This window comes from Trichoplax adhaerens, genomic scaffold (genome assembly GCF_000150275.1).
Source record: "Trichoplax adhaerens TRIADscaffold_9 genomic scaffold, whole genome shotgun sequence".
Classification (NCBI taxonomy): domain Eukaryota; kingdom Metazoa; phylum Placozoa; class Uniplacotomia; order Trichoplacea; family Trichoplacidae; genus Trichoplax; species Trichoplax adhaerens.
The window spans coordinates 2,875,695-2,900,298 of record NW_002060951.1 but is presented as its reverse complement, the minus strand read 5'-3'; the positions used below and the strand labels follow the sequence as shown (position 1 = coordinate 2,900,298).

The 24,604-nt window shown below is 33.4% G+C and overlaps 4 protein-coding genes across 4 annotated transcripts; 2 read left to right on the top strand and 2 right to left on the bottom strand.

The window, feature by feature from the left end:
• Positions 1 to 1,855: 1,855 nt before the first annotated feature.
• Positions 1,856 to 2,731, top strand: TRIADDRAFT_59134 (uncharacterized protein; the record flags this gene model as incomplete). Its single annotated transcript, XM_002115162.1, has 3 exons — positions 1,856 to 1,956; positions 2,333 to 2,432; positions 2,555 to 2,731. The coding sequence occupies 3 exons, from the start codon at positions 1,856 to 1,858 to the stop codon at positions 2,729 to 2,731; spliced, it is 378 nt and encodes a 125-aa protein (XP_002115198.1).
• A 1,883-nt stretch (positions 2,732 to 4,614) lies between these two features.
• Positions 4,615 to 11,327, bottom strand: TRIADDRAFT_28963 (uncharacterized protein; the record flags this gene model as incomplete). The annotated part of the gene is made up of 23 exons (XM_002114999.1): positions 4,615 to 4,992; positions 5,079 to 5,164; positions 5,256 to 5,458; positions 5,600 to 5,724; positions 6,100 to 6,326; positions 6,401 to 6,587; positions 6,714 to 6,814; positions 6,877 to 6,997; positions 7,114 to 7,224; positions 7,291 to 7,446; positions 7,528 to 7,633; positions 7,700 to 7,788; positions 7,869 to 7,999; positions 8,071 to 8,248; positions 8,492 to 8,580; positions 8,688 to 8,754; positions 8,890 to 8,975; positions 9,076 to 9,156; positions 9,950 to 10,088; positions 10,358 to 10,462; positions 10,588 to 10,670; positions 10,899 to 10,916; positions 11,210 to 11,327. 23 exons carry the CDS (start codon positions 11,325 to 11,327, stop codon positions 4,615 to 4,617), a joined length of 2,985 nt encoding a protein of 994 aa, XP_002115035.1.
• A 3,418-nt stretch (positions 11,328 to 14,745) lies between these two features.
• Positions 14,746 to 17,632, bottom strand: TRIADDRAFT_50649 (uncharacterized protein; the record flags this gene model as incomplete). The annotated part of the gene is made up of 4 exons (XM_002114998.1): positions 14,746 to 14,961; positions 15,137 to 15,450; positions 16,825 to 16,909; positions 17,585 to 17,632. 4 exons carry the CDS (start codon positions 17,630 to 17,632, stop codon positions 14,746 to 14,748), a joined length of 663 nt encoding a protein of 220 aa, XP_002115034.1.
• A 2,037-nt stretch (positions 17,633 to 19,669) lies between these two features.
• Positions 19,670 to 24,462, top strand: TRIADDRAFT_66399 (syntaxin 1.1; the record flags this gene model as incomplete). The annotated part of the gene is made up of 10 exons (XM_002115161.1): positions 19,670 to 19,699; positions 20,757 to 20,861; positions 22,320 to 22,419; positions 22,497 to 22,571; positions 22,712 to 22,776; positions 22,910 to 23,018; positions 23,127 to 23,200; positions 23,298 to 23,387; positions 24,041 to 24,199; positions 24,274 to 24,462. The coding sequence occupies 10 exons, from the start codon at positions 19,670 to 19,672 to the stop codon at positions 24,460 to 24,462; spliced, it is 996 nt and encodes a 331-aa protein (XP_002115197.1).
• Between the last annotated feature and the right edge of the window lie 142 nt (positions 24,463 to 24,604).

Below are 24,604 nucleotides of genomic sequence, written 5' to 3'. Positions count from 1 at the left end.
AAACAAGAAAATTAAGTGTATAGCTCACAAATCACAAATTCTGTAAGCAATAACTTATGCTATCCAGGTTAATAACTGAAACTAACTGGATGGCTTTTACCCTACTGTCAAACTCTTGTTATCATTCAGAATTAATTACGTTAGTAGGCTGCAGTAGTTCCCGTTTGTGCAACCGCTGTCTCACTCTCCGTAACATCTTCGATACTCATGCAGATCACGTAACAGAAATAAATATTCTACAGTTCAGTATGCAGTACTGTACTGTAGATATCTACGGTGACCTACTGTACTGTACACTGTACAGTACAGTAGAAGGGCCAATGATCCACAGTGCACGGCTCTAACTGTACAGTACGTATCTGTTCCTCTGCTCCTCCGCTATGTACAGTAATACTGTACAGTACAGTACTCTATTTCTTTCCAGTACCGTTATATTTTATATTTTACGGGCTTCATTTTACAGTTGCTGCTGTGGCCGTTCTGGGCCACCCGCCACCGTAAGAAAGGCGTGTACTGTAGTTTATACATGTATATCGTACTGTATAGTCGATGGAATAATAATTTTTTACTTTTATTACACTATACGTAGAGCTATTTTAGAAAAAGAGAAGTTTTATTGCTCTGAGTTAGTATAAACTTTAGATACGCAAAGAAAGGGTTCTGATCTAGACGTGCTAATGTACTGTATGCAGTACGGCTACCACGAGACGTGTGGGTCTAGGTTTTCTTTTAGTAGTCCATGATATACAGTACAGTAGGTCATTATTGTACTGTAGCGGTGTGTTTATTAATTTTTCAGATTACTGTAGTAGATTTTGTCCTTAAACCGATATTTTGTAATGGGTATTACTAATAGCGTAATTCTACCAACATCTATAAAAAAAATTTAGCTCTCTAGCTACATCTTGGTATAAAGTACATTTTTTTACATTAGTTTAAACTTTAAAGTTATATTTTCCCCCTTTTTCTGTCTGAAAACAAATAAACACGCTCTGTACTGTACAGTACACAGTACACAGTGCACTGTACAGTGTACTGTACAGTAGTCCAAGCTCTTGGACATTTTGAACTTACTGTATGCCGTTGCCTAGCAGCGAAACTAAGATACTGTATCGCGTTAGGGTTTTTAGGGTATTTAATAATGCTATTATAAATATTTCATGTACTGTACAGTACACTCAGTGTTACACCTGTCGATGGTTTATTCCGCGAATTTACTATTGCACACCATTTAAAATTAAATTAATTAGTTAAACTATTCAATATAATAACAAGTACATTTGCTAGTTTACTTGATACATTGTCAACTGTTCCCGAAGTTGGTGGTTAAGCCTTAATATTTATGTAGTAGTGTAGATCTGTAAGTGGTGGGCTAATTTCTTACTAACGATTAAGGTATGTATATTCCATGTAAACGAAGTGAAGGGGTCATCGGCCAGTAAATCACGAAGTAATTAATTGATATATTTATTATCTACTGTAAATTCAACAAATCGTTACCAATGAGAATATCATAAGTCTTCTGCCTCGCTAATTCGGTGAAGTACACCGTACATTACGTAATACATCGATATGAAACTAGATGATCCCGCATTTAAAACAATTATTAACTAATACTATTATATTTTCTATGGAAGCTAATGCATTATGCTATACAGTATACATTATTATTATTTAGTGTATTAATTAGACGATAAATCAATTAATAATGTGGTATATAATTAAACGACAAGTAATTTTAAATACCATGAAACAAATTCATCAAATTAAATAAATTAAGGATCATTCTGAAGTTCTTAATATGCACTTTCTTGTGGATGAGACCTGAATAAATTCGCTTTCAATTTTCGTCAGTATGGCAGGGATAGAAAATGAATACGGCATACCTTCCTGTATCAATTGGCAAGCGGAAGCAGTCGCAGACTTCATAGAAAATATCGGATTTAAGCAGTATAGGTATATAAAATGCTTAATCCCCTCAATATTACATGTTTAATTTTCCATACTTAAATCAAATAATTTATTGCTTAACTGCATAGAAATATACTGCTACTGTACCATATACTTCAATAAAGTGTAATAACCCTGATACTGTAATTGCAAAACGGTAACAAAATCGTGCTTATAGCAATATACATTGCGAAATTTAACTCGATTTTCCTTTACCATAACAAGAAAGGTATCGTAGCTTAAGGAACCAAATTTAGATGAGCAACAGCTACGTAATAAAGTTAAATCTTTCAATCTACTATTAGTATCGATTAACCAATAAAAATGTCAACGTTCTTTTGTTTGCTACTTGATCCTTAAGTTAACCTCTATCCATACGTAGAAAAACATTCTTGCAGAATGAAATAAAAGGGAGAAATTTAATAGCAGTAGATGCCTCAACCTTACCAAAAATGGGAATCACGGACTTTGATCATATCAAGGTATTGTATGTTATTCTTTAATGTTACTAATTCCAACATCTACTATGATTTAGATCGTTTTAGTAAATTGATTAATTTTTGAAAGCCGTAAACTTACGCTATGAGTGATTTAAATATTGCAGATAATCACGAAAAATATCCGAGAACTACTAAAGATAGAAAAGCCAAATTCGAAACGGAGCATAGCACTACCTCCAAGGGGGACCATTGCCACATTTCTTGAACGCAAAAGCCGAACCGGCAAAACTTACGACAATTTAAAGTTCATACCAGAAGACTACATCGAAGAAGATTGGTAATATCCCCTTCACATTTGATATGGGCTACCAATTACACTATACTGTAATTAGTGGTTTAATTATTTATTTACAGCATATTTGCAAATATATCAAAAGTTTCGCTCAACAATTGTATGCTACAGTATCTTATTGGCTATTTTATTTCTTAATATCGGTGTATGAGTTGAATATCACATTCATATATTACATTACACGACCATTTCCGGCATTTTTATCTCTAAATTAGAGTTGTAGATTACTACTAAGATAATCAAAGTTTTTATCATATCTTTTAATAGTAAAAAATTACAAGATCTTAAAATAAAATCAAGGTATTTTGAAAGATTTGGGATCAAAGAAAGAAATCTAATTAATAACCAGTAACAAATCATCTTACAATTGCATCGAACTGGCTCAGAGTCTTTAGTAAGTTAATGAGCCGGAAATACAATAAGTAACAATCCTAAAGTTACCTTTATGTGTAAAAAGGGTCGGTAAGGATACGATTATTTTAGCGACCCGTTAAATTATGGATGTTATGATGAACATATACCGTGCAGTATGCTCATAAATTTTCTAACAAAGTCAAATGGTACGTCTCTGACCTAGTTGAAAATCTACTGTCCATACGAAGATGCACGTGATCGACTCATGCGAAACGAAGAATTTCAAAATGAACATGTAAATTGTACTACCCTGTGACACCACTTTATTAATAAATTTCGTTTATCCAAGAAAATAGACCTAAAATATTCACCTATATCCTATAAACTGTTCGATATTACCAACTCCATATTTTCCTGAACCTAGTAATAATTCGTACGCAACGTAGTATACGTGTGGGCAATCTAACGTACTTATGATATTAAATCAAAGATGTAAACACCTACAAATAGGTATGCAATCATACGCGTATTATCTCTTGCAATTCTCATCTGTTCTATATACTTTAGCCGATGTATTAGAAATGATTCGAAGCATAGAGAAGTTGAATTATTGAGACCAAACGGAGATTCTTGCATAATCTCCCACTATAGTACGTAAAACGCAATTTTTCGTTCACCGATCACCTGATGGACATTGCTAAAGTTATCCAACAGAGTAATACAGCTGATAGTATCGTTACAAGTAGCCCAGAAAGCCACTTTGTCAGTAAAATACAAAGTAAAATATCACTCACGATTATACCAGGTGGTACTAAAAAATAGCCAACTAACCTCTTACAAATTTACATTTATATCAATGCAAGACGACGAATAATTTACCATACATTAAGTAACTGAAGAGAAAAGGTTAAATCTCTTGCTGAGTAATAGATAATGTGATACCAAAATAAGTATTTAAATGCACATCCGGAGGAGTCAGATTTGGCTAGACACTATATACTGAATCTTAACAAAGATACGAAACAAAATAAGAGCTGATCTTTACATGCAAATGGTACTGATCGAACTGTTACAGTGAGACACTAAAAGACCATTAATTATTATTCAATAACGAAGAATATTAGAAAGGAACAGAATCGCGGTTTCAAAGTATCAACACCAAATACTTTTAACAGTTCAACAAGCAGAATAAGCAATTAGATATGAATTTCACATACAATCTGAAATCAACTAATAAGAGCAATGGCAATTACGACGAATACAATAAAAAATGTTCAAGGAAATATTCAGACCACAAATTGGTACAAACTATAAGCGGAACCAAAGATGTTTATAAATAGTTTCGCTGATACTGCTTAGTGTTGTAAAATATAACCTGCAATCCTACAATCATATCGATAAGTTACTGTAATTTTTTCTCATTCATAAAGGATCTTTGATTTGAGTTACCCTCTAAAGTACAAAATCAAATTTTATAGCCTTCAAAAACTTCATCAGTAGCAAATCTTACAATGATTCTTAATTAGCATTACCTTGCATTCGAGATAGATATTTCAAAATTTCATCTAATATTATCACAGGAAATGAAAATTTTAGTACAGCAATCCATTCCGTAGTGTTTAGAGGAGTTACTTGAAATATAAGTGCTAGAATATCCACATATAAGATTATGAAGTGCAAAGCCAGCGATACTACAATAGCGCCAATAAGCCATATATTCTTGAAAGGTGACATTACCAATAAACTTTGATTTTCGCTAATACTGTTTAGCGAATTCAGTAATTCAATAATTACTAATACCGATAAGGCCATTGCATTAGCACTTGTTTCTTCAAACACTTCGCAATGTATTCCTTCGAAATTTTCTGTTTCACTTTTACATTGCATGTGATGTGTCTTAAAATAGTAGATAGAACAACGCTAAGCCGTTAAAACCTTTATCAATTACGTATCTTCTTATTCCTAAATTGCATCGGCCTTACCATTTGATACCAACTAACTTGAGGTCCGCCTTCATAGTACATAAACCACCAAGCCGCAGCTCCAACAGTTGCCACACCGACATACACTATTTGTCGAAAATAACAATGAATCCAATATGGGCGGAATACAGTGAAAGACATCCATAATCTTTAAAAATACAACTATAATCATTTTACCTCCGATAGTTAAATATCTAAAAAACAGCCAACCACTTATGAGAGGCGCCTTTGCATCTCGAGGTTTCTTTTCCATGATATCTTTGTCAGGCGGATTAAAGCCTAACGCCGTGGCTGGAAATCCATCCGTAACCAAATTTACCCATAATAATTGAACAGGAATTAAAGATTCCGGCATTCCCAACGCAGCAGTCAAGAATATACTATAAAATACATATTATTACTACTTGACAATAAATGATATCATTGTTTCATTCTAGATTTACTTAGTACAGTTATCATATTATTTGTACAATTAAAAATTCGTGAAAAATGTAAACAAGTACTTTAGTAAGTTGACCAACCTGACAACTTCTCCAATATTCGAAGATATCAAATACCGAATAAATTGCTTTGTATTATTATAAATTGCTCGCCCTTCTTCCACAGCTGCAACAATAGATGAAAAATTATCATCCGCCAATACCATCTGTAAGCGTAGTTAAGATTAACCCTAGCTCTCGTTTTTATATAGATCGCATGTAGCACTAACGCGAATACTGATCAGACGCCGAGTTTTCAACCCAGAAAAACAGTAGAACAGGATAACAAATACAGCTATTCTGTTCTTAGATCCGTAGTCAAATGAAACATCAATGCAAGAAAACGTTACTAGAAAACCTAATAATTCGCAATCTAAACATTGATATTCCATCGACAAATCAGGACCCAAGAACTGCGTAACTTCAGAGAATGGATAGACTGTTGACATCATTTCAGTGACAAAAGAATCTTAAATAGGTAATTTTAACAACATCATGTATAGAAACTTTAGTTAGTGGATATCAGAAGCGCTTTTAGCAACTTCAGTTCCAGATCCCATAGCAACACCAATCTCTGCTTTCTTGAGAGCAGGAGCGTCGTTGACTCCATCACCTGTCATCGCAGAGATATGACCTGTACTTTGTAAGTACTCTACAATTTTACTTTTATGTGTCGGTTCTACTCGAGAAAACAATCTTGCTCGAAGGGCAGCCTGTTTCTGTTCTTCTGGAGGCAATAGATCATATTCCCTTCCTGAATATGATAATCCTTCCAAAAAAGTGAACGTAATATAAAGAAATTCATTATTTGTAAATGGCAGATTATTCTTTTACTAACTGAACTACCTGTCGTATTTTCATCAGGTTCAAAGACACCAATCTTTCGACAAATTGCCTCAGCAGTGTCTTTGTTATCGCCAGTAATAACTATTACTTTTATACCGGCTCTATAACATTGCTGGATTGCATTATATACTTCCTTTCGAGGCGGATCTAACATTCCGACTACCCCAACGAAAGTCATATTGCTCTATGCAGACAATTAATTAGTAAATTAAAATATCAATCAATTACTCCATATTAGCAAGTTTTGTCGATTATCACATTATCAATGCTAAGCAGCCATCAATGAGCTACAATAAACTCATATACTTACCTCATATTTTGAAAAATTAGCAGGATCTTCTAAATTCATATCTTTCGGATCCACAGGATCATCAACAGTCGCCAACGCTAAACATCTGAGTGTGTCCGCACCTAAATGAAAAAATTTTTCATAAAAACAAGATAAGGTGTTCATAATTGATTAACGTACTGACCTGTTCCATACTCTATTGTCTGAGTCATAATTTGTTCTCTGATGCTATCTGTCATGGGTACTTTGCTTTGATCAGCGAGACGTACATAAGTACATCTGTCCAAAATACTTTCGGGAGCTCCCTGCAAATATTAATTGTTTATAGGGCGGTTTAAACAATTGTTTATAATTAGACGCATGCATGAAATTTAGCATCACCGACTACATAAAACTTTAAATAAACACGATTACTGTATACCTTAACAAACATCTTTTGACCGGTTGCGAATTTTGCTTTACTTTCTCCGTCGATGGAAGTGCAGTATGCACTCATAGATTTACGATCCCTTGAGAACTCCATAGTAAACTCCTTACCAATTAAAAATGATTATTAGCGCAATTCATATTATTCAGATTATAATAGAAGAGTCCAGACCTTCCTAAATTGAGATTTTATAACGTTGTTGCAAACACTAGCCAATTGTGCTTTAGAAAAACCATCCTTAGTGGTTTCATATACATTTAGCTTTTCTACAAGAACTAATAGCGCAGTTTCTGTGGCTTCACCAATTTTTTCGTAAGAACGCTTAAACTATGAAAAATGTAATAATGTTATATAAGTAGTCACGACTAAGAGGTATTAATGAGACTGAATAGAGGTAGAGTAACTGACTTCATTATAATCTAAACTGGAATCGTTGCATAAACTACATATCGTTGCAAGTTCCCTGAATTTCTCTCGGTCGCTGTCTTTTATTTCTGTTCCATTCATCGATTTTCTATAAGTGAATAACGCGGAAACTCAATATATTCATTATAATAACTGATATAATAATATATCTTACACGTCGCCAATCGGCTCATACGTCGAACCACCAACTGAGAATTTGATAAGGTTAGTCTTATCTCCTTTAATGCTTTCGACAGTGAAAAACTAAAAATTGAACGTATGTCCCATAAATATAGAAATTTTGATGTTCCTGCATGATTCTAATGAATTAAAGACCAGCTTACCTTACTAACTGACATCATGTTCGTAGTGAGAGTTCCTGTCTTATCAGAACAAATAACTGTAGTACAACCCAAAGTTTCCACTGAAAAAAGACTTCTCACGATGGCATTTTTCTTAGCCATACGGCGAGTACCTACGAATATTACAATAATTTGTATACCATCAATCCAATCACCTCACAAAGTTCTCATATCAAACGGTTACCTAGCGCTAAACAAGTTGTTATTACGGCTGGCAAACCCTCTGGAATAGCTGCGACAGCTAAAGCTACCGCGATTTTAAAGTAGTAAATAGCACCCTTCAACCAGGATCCACCATGAATAGGGTCAGAAAAATGACCAATGTTAATAGCCCACACAGCTATGCAAATAACAGAAATGACCTACAACAAATGAAATATCATAATCTTCATATTCTGCTTATCGTGTTAATTCACAGCAGTTTTTGTCAATAAACCAGATATTCCTTTTAAAATATAGTTAATGTTGTGTACGATAACGTTACATCTCAGAAACGAGGAAAATATGATATCAGCATCAAGACTCTGAATTATTTTTCGTCACAGATTATAACGAAACCAAAAATAAATAAAACGCAAAGCGAACCGCAATTTTTATTAAGTAACCTTCGATAGCTGTTGTCCAAACTCATCAATTTTCTGTTGTAATGGTGTCCTCTCCGTTTCAGTTTCTACCATCTCAGTACGAATTTTGCCTTGTACATAAATTATACGTATTTCAGATCTCACCGATACATAGGTCGTAATTTAATCAATTAAACAAGTACAGACTGCAAATAATCAACACAACGCTGTAATTTACCGATTTCTGTATCCAGACCAGTTCGTACTACAATACCGGTAGCTTTTCCAGCGGAAATATTGGTACCCTTTATACGTATAAATGTATATATATATATATATATATGAGTCAATTTGATAAAATTATTAACTCACAAATAACGAAGGACAAGTATTTTAACGAGAATTAATGCCGTACTATCGTAAAGAAAATACCGACGTACGGAAAATAACATGTTCTTTTTATCCTGATTAACAGCAGCCTCATCAGGTATAACGTCCGTATGCTTTAAGACGCTGACACTTTCACCTATGTAATTTTACATTATTCTTATGTAAGAGCTATTACTTTAAATGTAATTCTTATCGAATTTACTGTAAATTAAAGTTCGTAATAGCCAGCTATCTACCAGTCAATATTGCTTGATCTGCCCTTACGGTCGTCGACTTGATCTTAGTAATTCTTATGTCAGCTGGTACCTTATCACCAACTGATCAAATAATAGCGGAAACGATTATTATCAGTATCAATGATTAATCAAACAAAATGAGAACGCAATCATCTAGTAATGAACCATTAACCAAATTCTATAGATCAGTCCATAAAATTCATAATCACAGTACTTTCATTTGAAACACGGATTATGTAATAAATACATCATTTCATCGAAAAAAAATCGCTGACTAAAAACGAATCCGCACGGTCCATATATATCAATGAAAGCATCGCAAAGTGATGAACCGATCAGACTAACTCTGCTGTATGTTATGACAACTCCCGCTGTGTATTGTGATAAGGTAATATAACAACACCATTCATCGGTTAGCTTTTAAAGATAATGATACTAACTGCAGTACTTTAACTTATCTACTTAATTATCCAACTAACTAGCTGTGCTGTACTGTACTGAAATTAACAGCCTTATTCAGTGGGCGTCACTTATTAAGATAAATTTGGTGTATTTCCAAATTAACTCAAAAATTAATATCTCCACACATCTACTTCACTGACTGCGAAATAATCACTACAAATACAATAAACAACAGTAGCTTACGACTTCGACCTCCTTTTGTTCAATCAATATAACAATAGCCTATTACAGTACATATCAGTTACAATGAAGAGCGCAAGATCCTATATAATTGAATGTAGCATTCTTAATAATAGCAACTAGCAAGAACTGTGATAAATCCTACATAGGCCCTCAACGGATCAAATTATTTTGGGCTGCTAGTATCGAGATGATGAATCTCATAAGAATACTAAAATCTCATAAACCCAACCTGCAACCTCTACAATATCGCCAGGAACAAGAAATCGAGCTTTAATCTTTTGAACGCCTTCTCTGTCTTGACGAACAACTTTAGCTAATTCTGGCTCGTACTCCTTTAAAGCTTCTATAGCGCTCTCAGCGTTTCTTTCCTGATCACATATTAATTTATCTTAATCTTATTCATTGGATTGCGATCATAACGAATAAAATATATAAACTGCACGTAACAGTATACGTATATATATACACACAATCTAAACTTTATATCCTTTCTATAATATTAATACGACAATAATACTACCAAGTAATCTAACTAGTAAAATCATATTATCAAACAAAGCAACACTATCCGTATCGCGATGCTAAAATAACCATAGCATTTCTTGATATGGTAGTTGACAATAATACTGATTCTTACCTGCCAAATTCCAACAATAGCGTTTGCAATTAAAATGAGTAAAATAACAAATGGTTCAACAAAAGCAGTCGTTTGACCTTCACCTTCTTCAAACCACGCCAGTAGCTAAATTTAACGTAAGAATGGATTACAAGTATCATACAGAATTAAATGCCAGGCTTTCGGATTCGAATAAGGTATAACTAATAAATGCTTCTTCTAGTTGTATTGAACTGTCTGTAAAGACTTACAAATGATATAACAGCAGCTAGCAGGAGAATTTTGATTAGCAAATCATCGAATTGTTCTAGTATTAACTTCCATAATGATTTCCCTATGTACAGTAAGCACAATGATAATTCCAACTCAAAAAAGCTTTAAAAAACAGATCGCATAGAACAGCAGCATGGTAGTTATAATTGATACCTTAGACAGTATTAAACGTGAAAAAGTAAAGAAATCGAACACGTATTAGTGTAAATTTCTATCCCACTTCCGTACAAATTGCAATAGTATAGGAACACATAAAATTATTTTAAGGTAAAAAGACAAAAAGCCTTACCTTCCTCAGCCGGCAGTTCTGTTATTCGTAAGGAAACCGTTTAGAAAAAAATTAATTTTGTGTTAGTGAAAATATCATGAATACATAGTACTGTACTGTATATGTAGTATGTACTGTATAACATGTAATTCAGATGGTAGTGCATGTAAGTGATATAATCATCGTAACTCATATCACATAAAAAAGTCTGGATATCATCATTATTTAGTAATATAAATTAAAATCGGAAGGGAAAGAAAGGAATTACAAAACGAATACGTAAAGTTAGCTTTAATCTTTTCATATGCAAAAGAGATTTTTCTTTTCGTTACCGTTAAGTCCGTATTGTTCCCGCTGCTTCTCTACTTCTGCGTTATTTAATCCTTGCTCTTCTGATACTTTAAAATACTTAAATAATTCTTCAGCCGACTTCGCATGCGGAAAATCCATGTTCGAAAAATTTATACTAACAAGTAACAAGGGGATCTATTAGTTATTATTAGTAGAATCGCAATTAAACTACTACAATGAAAGAACAGAAATAGGCCGACGCGCTAGTGGTAAAGTCCAGTACATCAGTAGTTTTCCCGTTTTTATGACACTTAGTTTAACCGTAAAAACTGATTACCACCGTACATGTACAGTACAGTACAGTACAGTACAGTACACTGAAATTTTCAAAAAAGCCTGTTATTGCATTCCGCCTTCTTTCTCAGTACAGTACAGTATTCACTGTCAGTACAGTACTGTACTGTACTGTACACTGTACAGTGTGTACTGTAGATGCATACTGTACTGTACTGTACTGTAGAGGTTTTTTTCTCTGTTCTACAGTACACAGTGCTGTACTATAAGTAGATACACAGTTATTAGATCTGTGTATAGAACCCCCCCCCCCACTCGTTAATACTGTATACAGAGCACTGTAATATGACTACAGTGCACATGATGCACCTTTGTTTTAGCTCCACACTTAACACGCTTTTACGGAAAGAGCACCCGACGCTAGTACTTACTGTAGTACTGTACTGTAGTTAGTAGTAACACTACATACTGTACACTGTACTGTACAGTACTGTACTTGTCCCTTTTAAATCTGTAGATTATCACTGTCGCTTCCCATCGAGCATATGACTTGTCCTATTCTTGCATCAGTCAAAACACAGCATCACTTAACCCTTACTGTATACTGTATGTACTGTACAGTACAGTATTGTACAGTATATTTATTTAATAAGAGAAATTCTCTTATTGAACTTAACTACGGTATAGTAAAAATGGCTATAGCTGTGACATTTACGGCGGTACGGTCTCTAGGCGTACCGTATTTGTACTAATCTGCAAGATTTGTAGGCTTCAGCAAGCGCCAACTACTGTACTATAGTACAATAAATGAAAATTGGTTGTCTAAAGCTAACTAATTAAGTAGTCACTTTTCTATCTAGTTATAAACAAGATATCAAAACAGTAACAGCTGTATCACAAAGGCACATTGCCTACTGCTCTGTTCCAATCTTGAATGAAACTCAATAAAATTGCAGGAGTCGGATATTACTGTTGATCCCATTTACTTTCTATTATAATTTAATAGCTACGAAGCAGTAGGCAATAATTTACGCGTATTATGATTGGAAATCGCTTAGCGTCAATTTGCGCTCTAATTATGGTATGAACAGTTAATACTATAAAAGTCTATAAAAACTGTAGAAGTCGGATATTACAGCTAGGATATTACTGTTGAAACAATGCTAAGAACCATGAAAGTAAAATCAATCGAATCAAGGATAATTTTTTTACCTCTATTACTCTATACTGTATCTTAATATAAGAACTGATATGCAACGAGTACTGTACAGTAGTACTATATGATATTATACACACTATGTCTATGCGACAGTACAATATTACATTGTTAAAAAGTGTTCTTCATTTCGAATACTGCAGTGTAGTGCAGTCTGCAGTTACAGCTACAGCTAGTGCACAAAGCATGATGAGATTAGTATTATAATGTATCGTACTAGATATATATATATATATATATTATTATACATACACACACTACTAGTGTACTGTATACAGTACTCAGTACTACTGTACACTTGTAAATTTACTGTAATGCATCATGAATTCATGATCAAATCTTTCATTAATAAATTAAATAAAAATCCGTGGCAGATGCTGTGTATTGGCTTAAAATAAAATATTTCTCAGATGCAACTTACCTACGATAAATACAGTAGACGTAAAACGTATACTTGTCGGCTGTTGTACTTCTGAAATGAGCCAAAAAATGAGCTGAAATTCAAAGAGTCTAGATTAAGCGTGGCAACTGGCAAGCACTGTTTTACTGCGGTCGTTTTTTCCTTTCTTTTCTTTTTCTTTTACTGTCAACAGGGTATGATCAGGGTCCACTGGGCGTCCGGGGTCGTGACTGTCCACGTCATACTGTACAGTACTGTACTGTACAGTATATTATTGTACAGAACAGTACAGTACAGTACTGTACTGTACAGTAATCACCGGGAAAGACTTACTGTACTGTACAGTGTACACCTTGTACGGTTGAACACAACGTACTGTGCAGTGTACAGTACACTGTACAGTACAGTACAGAACAGCATACTGTACAGTACCATGGACTACTAATTAGATCTTGACGGTAAGATTTACTGTAGTAGTATCATGATTGATCATGACCACTAGATTTCCGTACGTCGAAGTAGTCCGCGATACAGTACTGTACCGAGTAAAGATCGGGTAATACTGTACGTATGGGCAAGTACACGTGTAGCACAGCACAGTTTAACGTCTCACTACGATGCAATTCACTATTGTCTAGACATTGCAAAGGTATAAAATTTTTTGCCTCTAGCGTTAAGGTCAGGCTAATAACACTTGCACAGCACATGAAGCAGTGGTACTTGATAGTTTATGCTTCATAGTTAATCAATTAATTAATTTAAAGCTATTAAAATTAAAATTAATATAATTTTTGGTGAGAACTCAATGGGCAAACAGAGCTGATTAATTAATTCATTCGAAATTATGCGTAACACGCGCTAAAGTCTCTGATAAGGTACAAGTTAGACAACAAAAAGAAAATTAGTGCTGTACAGCAAAAAAAGGAAGTAAATCTATCGTTCTCTATACAGTATTAGAAATTTTTAGAAAGAACGGCAGCTTTACTTCCCTCAATTTTTTAGTAATTCCTACCATCAGTAACTCAGTAGGTGCATGCCATCAAAAATTTTAGATTGGGATAAATTCTCCTTTAAGTTAACTGTATATCTGTATCTCTACAACACTGTATTATATCGTGACAGTAATTCCTAATTATTATCATTATTAATGATAATATTCTCAAGGATTAGCAAATTTAACTTCATTTAAAAGCAGATATGCGATTGGTCAAAACCGTGTAAAACGGATTTTTTTTATTACTTTCAATTACTGTTACTACTTAACCAATAACACTCAAAACTACTGTAAATTTCATTTTGCATGAGTATATAACGGTCGTCACATTAACTCAATAAAGGTATCTTTTCCAACGAATTAGACAAAAACTCGGCAAAGTTTTTAGATAAATGATGTTGACCTTAATCGTAGGATATAACATGTATATTTCAATACCAAAATCGATATACGCCAAAACTTCATCATACAATAACGAATCTGAAAGCTTCGATCTCTAGGATAACCTTGAGCTACGAAAATTTAGCTTTGTAAAGGGATTACAAGATGGTACTGTAGCTCTTCACATATTTCGCAGTAATTTGTTAGGTACATTAATTTAACGAAATCTCTATTACAAAATTATTTAGCTGCATTGTAATCTGGAATGCAATCTTAGAGTTACCCAATAATTCTAAATATCATCGTCGTCATCCGGAAGAGCAACCGACTGAGCTTGTACCAACTCCTTTTCATACTGACTGACCAATGCAGGATCCATACGCACCTCAGGAGGCGCCAATGCCGGCATGGCGACAAAATCTAGATTAGGGTCGCCCGTCAATTTTCGTGCAAGCCAAAGAAACGGCTTCTCAAAGTTGTAGTTACTTTTTGCGCTGATATCGTAATACTGAGGTAAAAAATTATTACTGATTTTAATATTATACCCTAACATTATTTAATTTACTAACGATATCATCCCAACAATACAGAATATATTCATAAGCTAAATTTTAATAATTCACGTAAGAAATCTACCACATTAAACCAAGACCACAAACACGAATTAGTGATACACCACTAACCTGTAAATTCTTCTTTCGATGAAAATTTATCAGTTTGGCCTTAATTTTACGATCTTTTTCGTCAACCTTGTTACCACATAAAACAATTGGGATTTCATTGCAAACACGAACAAGATCTCGATGCCAATTCGGGACATTCTTATAAGTCATTTTAGAGGTAACATCGAACATAATAATCGCGCATTGTCCCTGAATGTAATAACCGTCACGAAGTCCTCCAAATTTTTCTTGACCGGCCGTATCCCAAACATTAAATCTTATCGGTCCAAGATTAGTGTGAAATAACAGCGGATGCACTTCTACACCTAGTGTGGCTTTAAATGGAAGCTTAATTCAGCTTAAGTAATAACACACTACCTTAAATACAGAAAAAATTTTTAGCCTTTTGAGACAATCTAAATTTAGGGACGACCCGTTGTCACTGTATCCTTCGCTAAAATAGACGCTGAAACTACTTCCATAAATATTATATCCACTGCACAATGTATGGTTGACGCATCTGTATAGAACTAAATTAACTAATTTGCTTCATATCGTAATAATTCACCGTTATTTTACATATCGTCCCCTATCTTAATCCTCCCTATATTCTAAACCTTCAGTAATTAATCATTATTTGATGTAATACGTAACATGTTAGGCAGTGTATATTGCGCTTACGGTAAATGACAGTAACAAAATCTGGCATATAATGATTAACTACTTTACCCAACACTATCATTACAATATCTTACAATATGATAAAATTTCTACAACAAAACAATCTTAACAAATTGTATAATCTATAGGCTTACAATCAGAAAGATGATCATGATAAAATGCTATGAGGGTGAATTGTCATTTTTAAACAATCAAATAAGGCCTTTTTATACACGAGAGTAGGTCAATAATTTATCCACAGATAAATGATTTAAGCTACTAAACCAATATTGCAAATGAAGTGCTATAAAACTGCATCATCGGAAGATAATTGTATGAAAAATCCTGATACGAACCCACCATATTAATCATAATTACGTGCTCACATCTACTGAAGTACTTAAATTAACTTTATTTTCTAAAGATGATGGGATTGCTATCAATTCAAGTCTACAGTTCTAACTTTAACGAATCTAAAATACTTACGAATTTTCAAAATCATTATTTACAATATAGTATAAGCGTTTTATAATAAATAAATCAACGGCAATATATTTACAGATGAAAGACTATAGTTGTACTAATTTTTGATGAATTAAAAGTATTCAATTCATCTAAACAGACTTTCCCATCACAGCACCCATACGTTTTCACAAGCTGATATAGACGACAATTACATGTAATGATTCAATAGTCTACCAGAACTTTATGAATATACCAGTCGAGATACCCACCACCCAAGTAGCGATTTATGTAATTACACTTCATCAAAAGATGCACCGTGTATATGATCAGATTTCAGTGCGCTGTACAGTAAACTAGCAATTACACTACGTTATTACGCTATTGCCGTATATTCAACTAATTCAAGTATACATTGCACGTAGAGTGCAATGAAGGGTATAGTAAAGATTAAAATTTCTTTAACTTTAAAAGTTTCATACGGTAAAGTCAAGAAAATAGTACTTGTACAGTTGTGTACGATGCAAGGTACCTCAAAAAAAAAAGCAGTAACAAAAGTAGCAAAGGCATCTGATGTTAATACCAACCTACATATCTTTTCTCAAACTCTCCCGTTAAATGGCGCTTCACAAAAGTAGTTTTACCAACGCCTCCATCTCCAACCAGTACCAACTGCAAGTAAATAGTTTTTAGTTTCAAATACTTACGTTTACAGAATATAGTAAAGTAAATATACTGTAATGGATGCTACATGGTAAGCTTCATTTCACTATAAATATATCTTGCAAATGCGACAGTTAAGCTAAATAATCTAAAAGTTAGCACATGTCCATCAGTGAATTGCGCTGGAGTTTCGACTAATTGATACTTATAATTAGCCGTATTCTGATAGAGTGTGCGTGCACCTCAGGTTGAAATCGGCATGCAGTACTGTCACATTAGTATTGCAATACCTTACACAGCAACATCTTGAAACTCTTGAATACTAAACTTCATACGACTATACACTGATAAAATTGCACCATCAAAATACTACAGAAGTAAAACCGTAAGACAAATATAGTAATATTCCATTATATTACCGAATGAAACAACTATTAAATCGTTGTAAATACGAAGTAAACATATCGTAAGAACAATATCAGCGCCTATACAAAGTACATTACTATAACAACTATCAAAAAATAGCCTGATGCCGTACAAGCCCAATAGCACGTCATACTAAAAATTAAATTAATAGAATCTATCGCAATGACAGACTTTATAAAATCTAACAATAACATATCAATAAGCATTACTATTGGTTATTTACTATCGTCTTATCACTTTACAATATTGTCGAATAACCTTAAAAGTAGGGACTTGCGTATCCTGTTGCTGAGAAGATTGTTCCATTACTGTGTCGTCTGTTCAGTTTCAAAAAATCTGATAGAAATCAAAAAGTGAAAAGTTAACCAATATAAAATATGAGTTCAAAGTAACCCTTTATAAGAAAAACTATCTTTATTACGTTAATTATAGCTATAGCCCTATGGATAACATAAAAATAATTCAAAGATGATCGGTTAACATGACGATGAGTCTCAGATACCTATCGGATCCTAGAATTAATGTAAATTTCTTGCAGCAATAGACTGGCTGTTGTACGAGCGGTGATGTACAGTAATTTGAAGAAAAATCTTTACGCGCGCTCTCAGGCTCCGCTCCGACTTTGACTTTTGATCATACAGTACTACAGTATGTGTTTCAGTAATTTTACAGGTTCTGTACAAATATTGTACAGTACTTTTTTACATTTACAGTACAGTACTGTACTGTACAGTACTGTAAAAAAGTGCATTACCGCTGTTCACGTCAGGTCTACAGTACAGTACTGTAAAGTAGTTCACTGTTCAGTGTGCAGTACTGTACAGTACGTACAGTACAGTACAGGTGTTACAAAATTTTTCTCAGCGTTTGAAAATATACAGTACAGTATCAAAACCAGTACGTATTGTACTATACAGTACAGTACTGTACACTGAGTGTACAGTAGTTACCGGTAATTTAAAATAGGGAAAATTATCAACGTAAGAAAATAACTCTTACAGTAATTCGAAAACTGCACCATAGTAATTAATTAATTAAACATGGAAATTGTGGATAAATGATGCATTACAGTGCTCAAAGTACAGTACTGTACTGTACTGTACTATACTGTAAGCGAAGGCATCTACTGTACACTGTACAGTAGAGTACTAGTAATTAATTAATGAATAAAAGAAAAAAAGAAATTTTTCCCCTTTTTTTCTTTTATTTACAGTACAGTACTGTATTTCTTTCTTTGATTGTAACGTCAACAGTATCCACTATCTAGTCGCTATACTGTACTGTACACTACTGTACAGTACTGTATACTGTACACTACAGTACGTTCTGTAGTCTGCACTGTAATAAAAGGTGCCTGGGACTACAGTACAGTAGTACACTTTGTACTGTACTGTATAGTACTGTACTGTACAGTTGTACTGTACAATGTACTGTACAGTACAGTTCCGTTATTCCGCTGTGCATTGTACAGTACTGTACACTGTACAGTACATTTTGTAGTCTGTACTGTACTGTACTGTACTGTACAGTATACAGTACTGTACTGTAGAGTAGTACGTACTGTACAGTACACTGTACAGTACGCTGGTACAGTACTGCTGTACCAGAAAATAAATACAACAATACAAGTACTGTACTATTTTCGATTTACATTGTGCAATCTACTCCCTAGACATGTCAAGTAAAAGATTCTTTTATGTGATTAAATATATGGCTCTACGTAATCGCCACAAACGCGCAGTATAATTGTATATTTATTTCTGAGTCTATTGTGCTTTGTTGTGGAAATTATAAATACAGCATTGCGATCACTATCAAGTATTAATTTTTCAACCGAATAAATTTATAAAGACAGGTTAAAAACATAATATAAAATATAATTTTATCATTTACGAATGGTTAAGCTTTATAACTATATGCGTAGTTACTATTTGAAAGTAAATTTTTTCTCTTAAGAAGCAACAATTCCCGACAGGAATCATTTATTGTGAAAAGACAAAAATATCGCATGCACCTTTACAACTGAATAAGAAATTTCCTCATTCAGAATTTTCCAATTACGTACAAAGTCCAACATACATATGGTACTATTGGAATGGACTAAAAGCAAACTTTAAACCGTACACGGTTGTCAAATACTGTATGTCGTATTAAACAATCCATAAACTGTAATTATTCTTAGGTTGAACTGGAAATTTTTAACCATCTAGCCTTATCAAAAGAAACGAATTCACCTTAAAAAAAAATAGTACAGGCAAAGCGACGCTCCTGTTAAAGTGGACGTTTTCAGTTTAATAACTATTGGCTGTATCATAAATCATCTCGAAATCATCTACAGTAGCTATGAGGGATAGACTGGCAGATATAAGAGAGGTACAGTGCCATCGAGGCGACATAGACCCGTTCAATCTATTGTACATGCATCGACATCATTATACAAGCTCGTATATCCTCGTACAATATTACGTAGTAACGCCACATACTGTACCAATTTCCTCTGCATTTACTCTGAAATCAATTTCTTGTTGATAGATATATGCCATGAACTTAAGTTTATTTTATTTTACTTCACTATTTACGAATCTTTTATTATCTCATTTCTAGCTATGAAATACGCGTATAAATTTTTTAATTTTTTTATATTACGATAGATCAAGATTTATCAATAACAAAAAATATGTAATATAGCACTTATTATTAATCGTAGTCCAAGTACTTAATATAGCGTATACACATATGTACCGTCGTTTACTTTCGATAGCACTTAATTAACTTTCCTGGGTACAATCGATCATTACACTACTTCATTAAGTCCTTTAGCTCTACTTACACTACTATTTTAATCATTATAACATTGTAGTTATTTTTACTTTCGTTTGACTCATTCCAAACATGTCTTACTTACGTAGTGGAATCAATAAATGTAATATTTCACATATTTAACCCTTAGTATCACGAAGATAGTAATAGGTACTAGCTAGATCCAACATTTCAACATAGATTTTTTTGCATACTTCACTCCAGTAGTTTCAGCGAAGTGTACGAAAAATCAATTCTATGTCGAAGTGGTTGGGTCTATATTTTCACTTACATATATACTGCATGCATGGTACACTAATTCTACATAAACTGCATAGCGCACTCACGGTGTAACAGCCTATGGTTATTACAGTATATATATATATATATATGTGTATGTAAACTACAGTACAGTATAGCACTGAGTGCTGGATATGATCTACTGCATAGAATTCTAATACATAGTGCTTAACATAATAAATAAAATTCATTATCATAGGCTACACATCCGATTGCTAATTTATATATATAAATGTTAAACGATAAATCGTACGTTAATTTCCCAATAAATGAAACTATAGCTTAACTTATGTAGCGACATCAACTCATAATTTGTTACTCTTCGTATCAGACACAACTTGGAAATAATGACAATGACGGTGGAGTGGTCGTTGACGACGTATTGGTTGATGTTACACCTGGCGGTGGTGGTTTTATGGATGACTTCTTTAAAGAGGTAATGATTGTAAATACGTCCCTAAACACGAATCTTGCTACCATAAAATCTATTATACATCAGTATTATCTTACCTCTTTCTATCGTATTATTTAGCTAACATAATATAGTATAAGAGTCATCCATGCAACATTTTAGTCAATCTATTCGAAATATTTTTAGCTGTAGTTATAATTCTTACACATGATATATTATCACATTATTTATTTTTATTATCTCGATTGTAGAAAACTTATAATGTGTGCATGTCGATAATTATTATGGTTGCTTCTTACATAGTACGTAAACTTTAAGCATATTTTTCGAATTTATTTAACTGCAAAAATATCTTAAAAGCTTAACTACAAGATGAAATAGATTGTAAAAAGATTCATTTCCTACGTAAAACGAATCAAATATTATATTTGTCTATTCGCAACATTGCCTCTCATTCCTATAACACCCAAACTGAACGCTCATATCCGATTATCTGCTTCTAAATTAAAGACCAATTCTACACATGATAATACTACATTCGCATATATGTACAGTTTCGTCATGTATCAGTAACAGTAAAAGACAAAATAGGAAGCCTTTGAATAAATTAAGTACCGGTATACAACGGTTTAATTCCAATCTCTTCAATTCTCCGAAACCTAATGCTCATATAGACTTCAATACCAAACGAAGAGGTTTTTAATTTAAGTAATTCACATCATCTACTGTATACCATCTCCTTTTCATTGCAATCATTTCAACGGTATATCTTGCCCAATTTGATTTAACTTAATATCAGGCAGCTACCTCCATTATGCCGTGAGAATAAGAGCTCTGATAATATTAATTGATGCTATTACCCAGTACACAGTCATATCTTAACAGCTAGTAAAACATTTCACGGGAAGAACTCAATTAACAACTCCGTGCAAATAACCTCCAGTATTTTGCTACAGAAATCGAAGTTCTACAGATGTAATTATCAAAATATACGGTCTATGTTACGTAAGTGCCTTAGTAAGAGCTTTTCACTCATATCCTGCAGCTCATTAACCGAACTAACTCCTCAATTAGATTTCTTTCATAAAGGGAATATTCCCATTAATATATAAATTTCTAGAGTCTTCTTAAAATATTGAGCAAAGCGTTCTTTATTACCGGGATCAACAAGATAGCATTATTTTCTGCAGTATCATTTTCAACGGACGTCAAATCACGGTTGCATTTTACATTTAATAAAAATATCGAGGACAATTTTGTTCCGATATTTACAAATCCCCCATTGCGTAGAACTATCATTTTTTACTATAAAATTTCTTATCCATTGTACCTTATCTCATAGCGATGACACCATACGTATATATCTAAACCTGAATGACGCAATATCAGCACTATTGTAGATTTGATTTTTAAGTAGTCTATGTTGCACTTAATAAACTTCAATTAGATACTAATTACAGTCATCAACGATGCAAAATACAGATTGAAATAATAGAACAAGATCTTAGTGCAATTGAAAATGATGTTGCCCATGTGGAAAAAATGCATACTCATATTTTGACCGCTCCGAAAATGGCTGAAGGTTTGCTCATTTTGCCTCATGTCAAATATTAATGTAAATCAACTTTAACTCCTGATATTGCATTATAAATATTACAGAAGATAAAGAAAGATTGGAAAGTGCGATGAATTCCATTAAGCTAAAGGCTAATCGCGTAAGAGCCCGTCTTAAAGGTATATATTCGCACTATAAACAAATTACAACAGATAAGTGCAGATTGAATTACCCCGCGAAGCGTTATTTATTGGATTACATTACTAAAGCTATTCAATTAGCGTAGATTAAGCTCAGATTTAATTATGAATTCAAACAGATATCGAAATCAACATAGAAAGAACGGAAGAACAATCAGCAGAAGCCAGAATCAAAAGAACTCAGGTAGTCTTTTTTATCTTAACAAACTAACAAAGTATTAAGACGATGTATAGCGATTGTAATTATCATCAGGAACAGAAATGCCCGAATAATTTATCGCATGGAGATAATCGAATTTACTTTCTTTATATTACAGCATGCTGCACTTTCTCATCGCTTAGTTAATCTTATGCTGACATACAACAAAATTCAAAATGATTACAGAGAGAAGTGTAAAGACAGGATAAAGAGACAGCTAAAAATAAGTATGACAAATATCGCATTATACAATCCTACGCTGATAAGAACATATATTAATCGTATAACCTAATCTAAATATATTTTACAATTAACAAAATCTCTGCTATCTTCAGCTGGAAAACCTACGACAGACGAAGAAATTGAAGACATGCTAGAAAGTGGAAACCCGGAAATTTTTACACAAGCGGTACTTACATTATTACGGTATTTACTGTACTAGTACAAGAAGACATCTCAGTATTCACCGATAGTTCTTGGATGTTATCGGACAATGTTTTCTGTAGGTAATAACCGATACTAAAGATGCGAAGCAAGCACTAGAAGCAATTGAAGCAAGACATAATGATATTATGAACTTAGAGAAAAGTATTAAGGTTTGCTTACACAACATCTTCACTGAATTATTAGTACATTTCATTTGCATACTTTGAATTCTCAGAAAGAAATAAACGAATGTCACGATTTAACTTCTGCAACGAAGGAAACGTAAAGTCTATAAGTAACTATTGACTTAAACGCTCTTTTACTAAACGTTAAATGCACACAGCAAAGTACCCTAAAGATAGAACTTTTATTAGCGCAGACACATCTACAACTTTTCACAACTCAACTTAACTCAAAAAGTTCCTATTTATATAAGAACCATCTAACTTGTAAACAACAACAGTATTACTATTATACCTTACAAGGAGAGACATGTCGAACTTAGCTGTTCCTTACATAGCTTTTCTATCACTAAATATTTTTAACCTATTACTCATACTTAATCTAAGTATGTATGCTGTGTAGTTCAACTATCATTAGCTAGAAATTGAATCACCTTACGACTATTTATTCACATAATAACAGTCAATATCAAATATGTAATAAACTATCAGAAATATTAATCACGTTAAGGCATTACTTATCTCACCTTGCACTACAAATATTGTATTGATATTTTTCATATTAGCTACTACTATAGTACTATTAAGCTATCCTAAAGGTAAGGTAACACCGTAACAACGAATTTGCGTTTAATTACCAGGAACTTCATGAGATGTTTTTAGATATGGCAATGTTGGTAGAAAGTCAAGGCGAAATGATAGATAACATAGAACATAACACCGTTAATGCAGTAGATTTTATTTGTAGCGCTAAAGAAGATGTCAAAAAGGCCGTCAAATACCAATCTGCAGCTCGAAAAGTATACACGTACTCGTAAATATCTTTAGTTGCGTAATCGCGACTGATGAAGTTAATGTTTTTAATGCTTTATAGAAAAAGATTATATGCCTGGCCCTAGCCTTAGTCCTGATCATAATCATCATTATAATCCTAATAGTCCAACTTCGTGATAACAGCGGCGGTAGCAGTGGTGGAGGAGCTACTCCTAACGGTGGTAGTGGAAACAGTAAAACTACGAGCTCACCTAGGGCAACTATAAGCCCAATTAATACCGCTCGTTAGCTACTTTCTTCACCAAGTAAATTCTCTCATGGTTCGTTTTGAATTTAAACCACAGAGTGCGATACACATCAATAATCTTTGCCTGAAAATACTATAACAAAGCTTTACATAAGGTCTATGCACTTCCAAACACTTCGTCGTC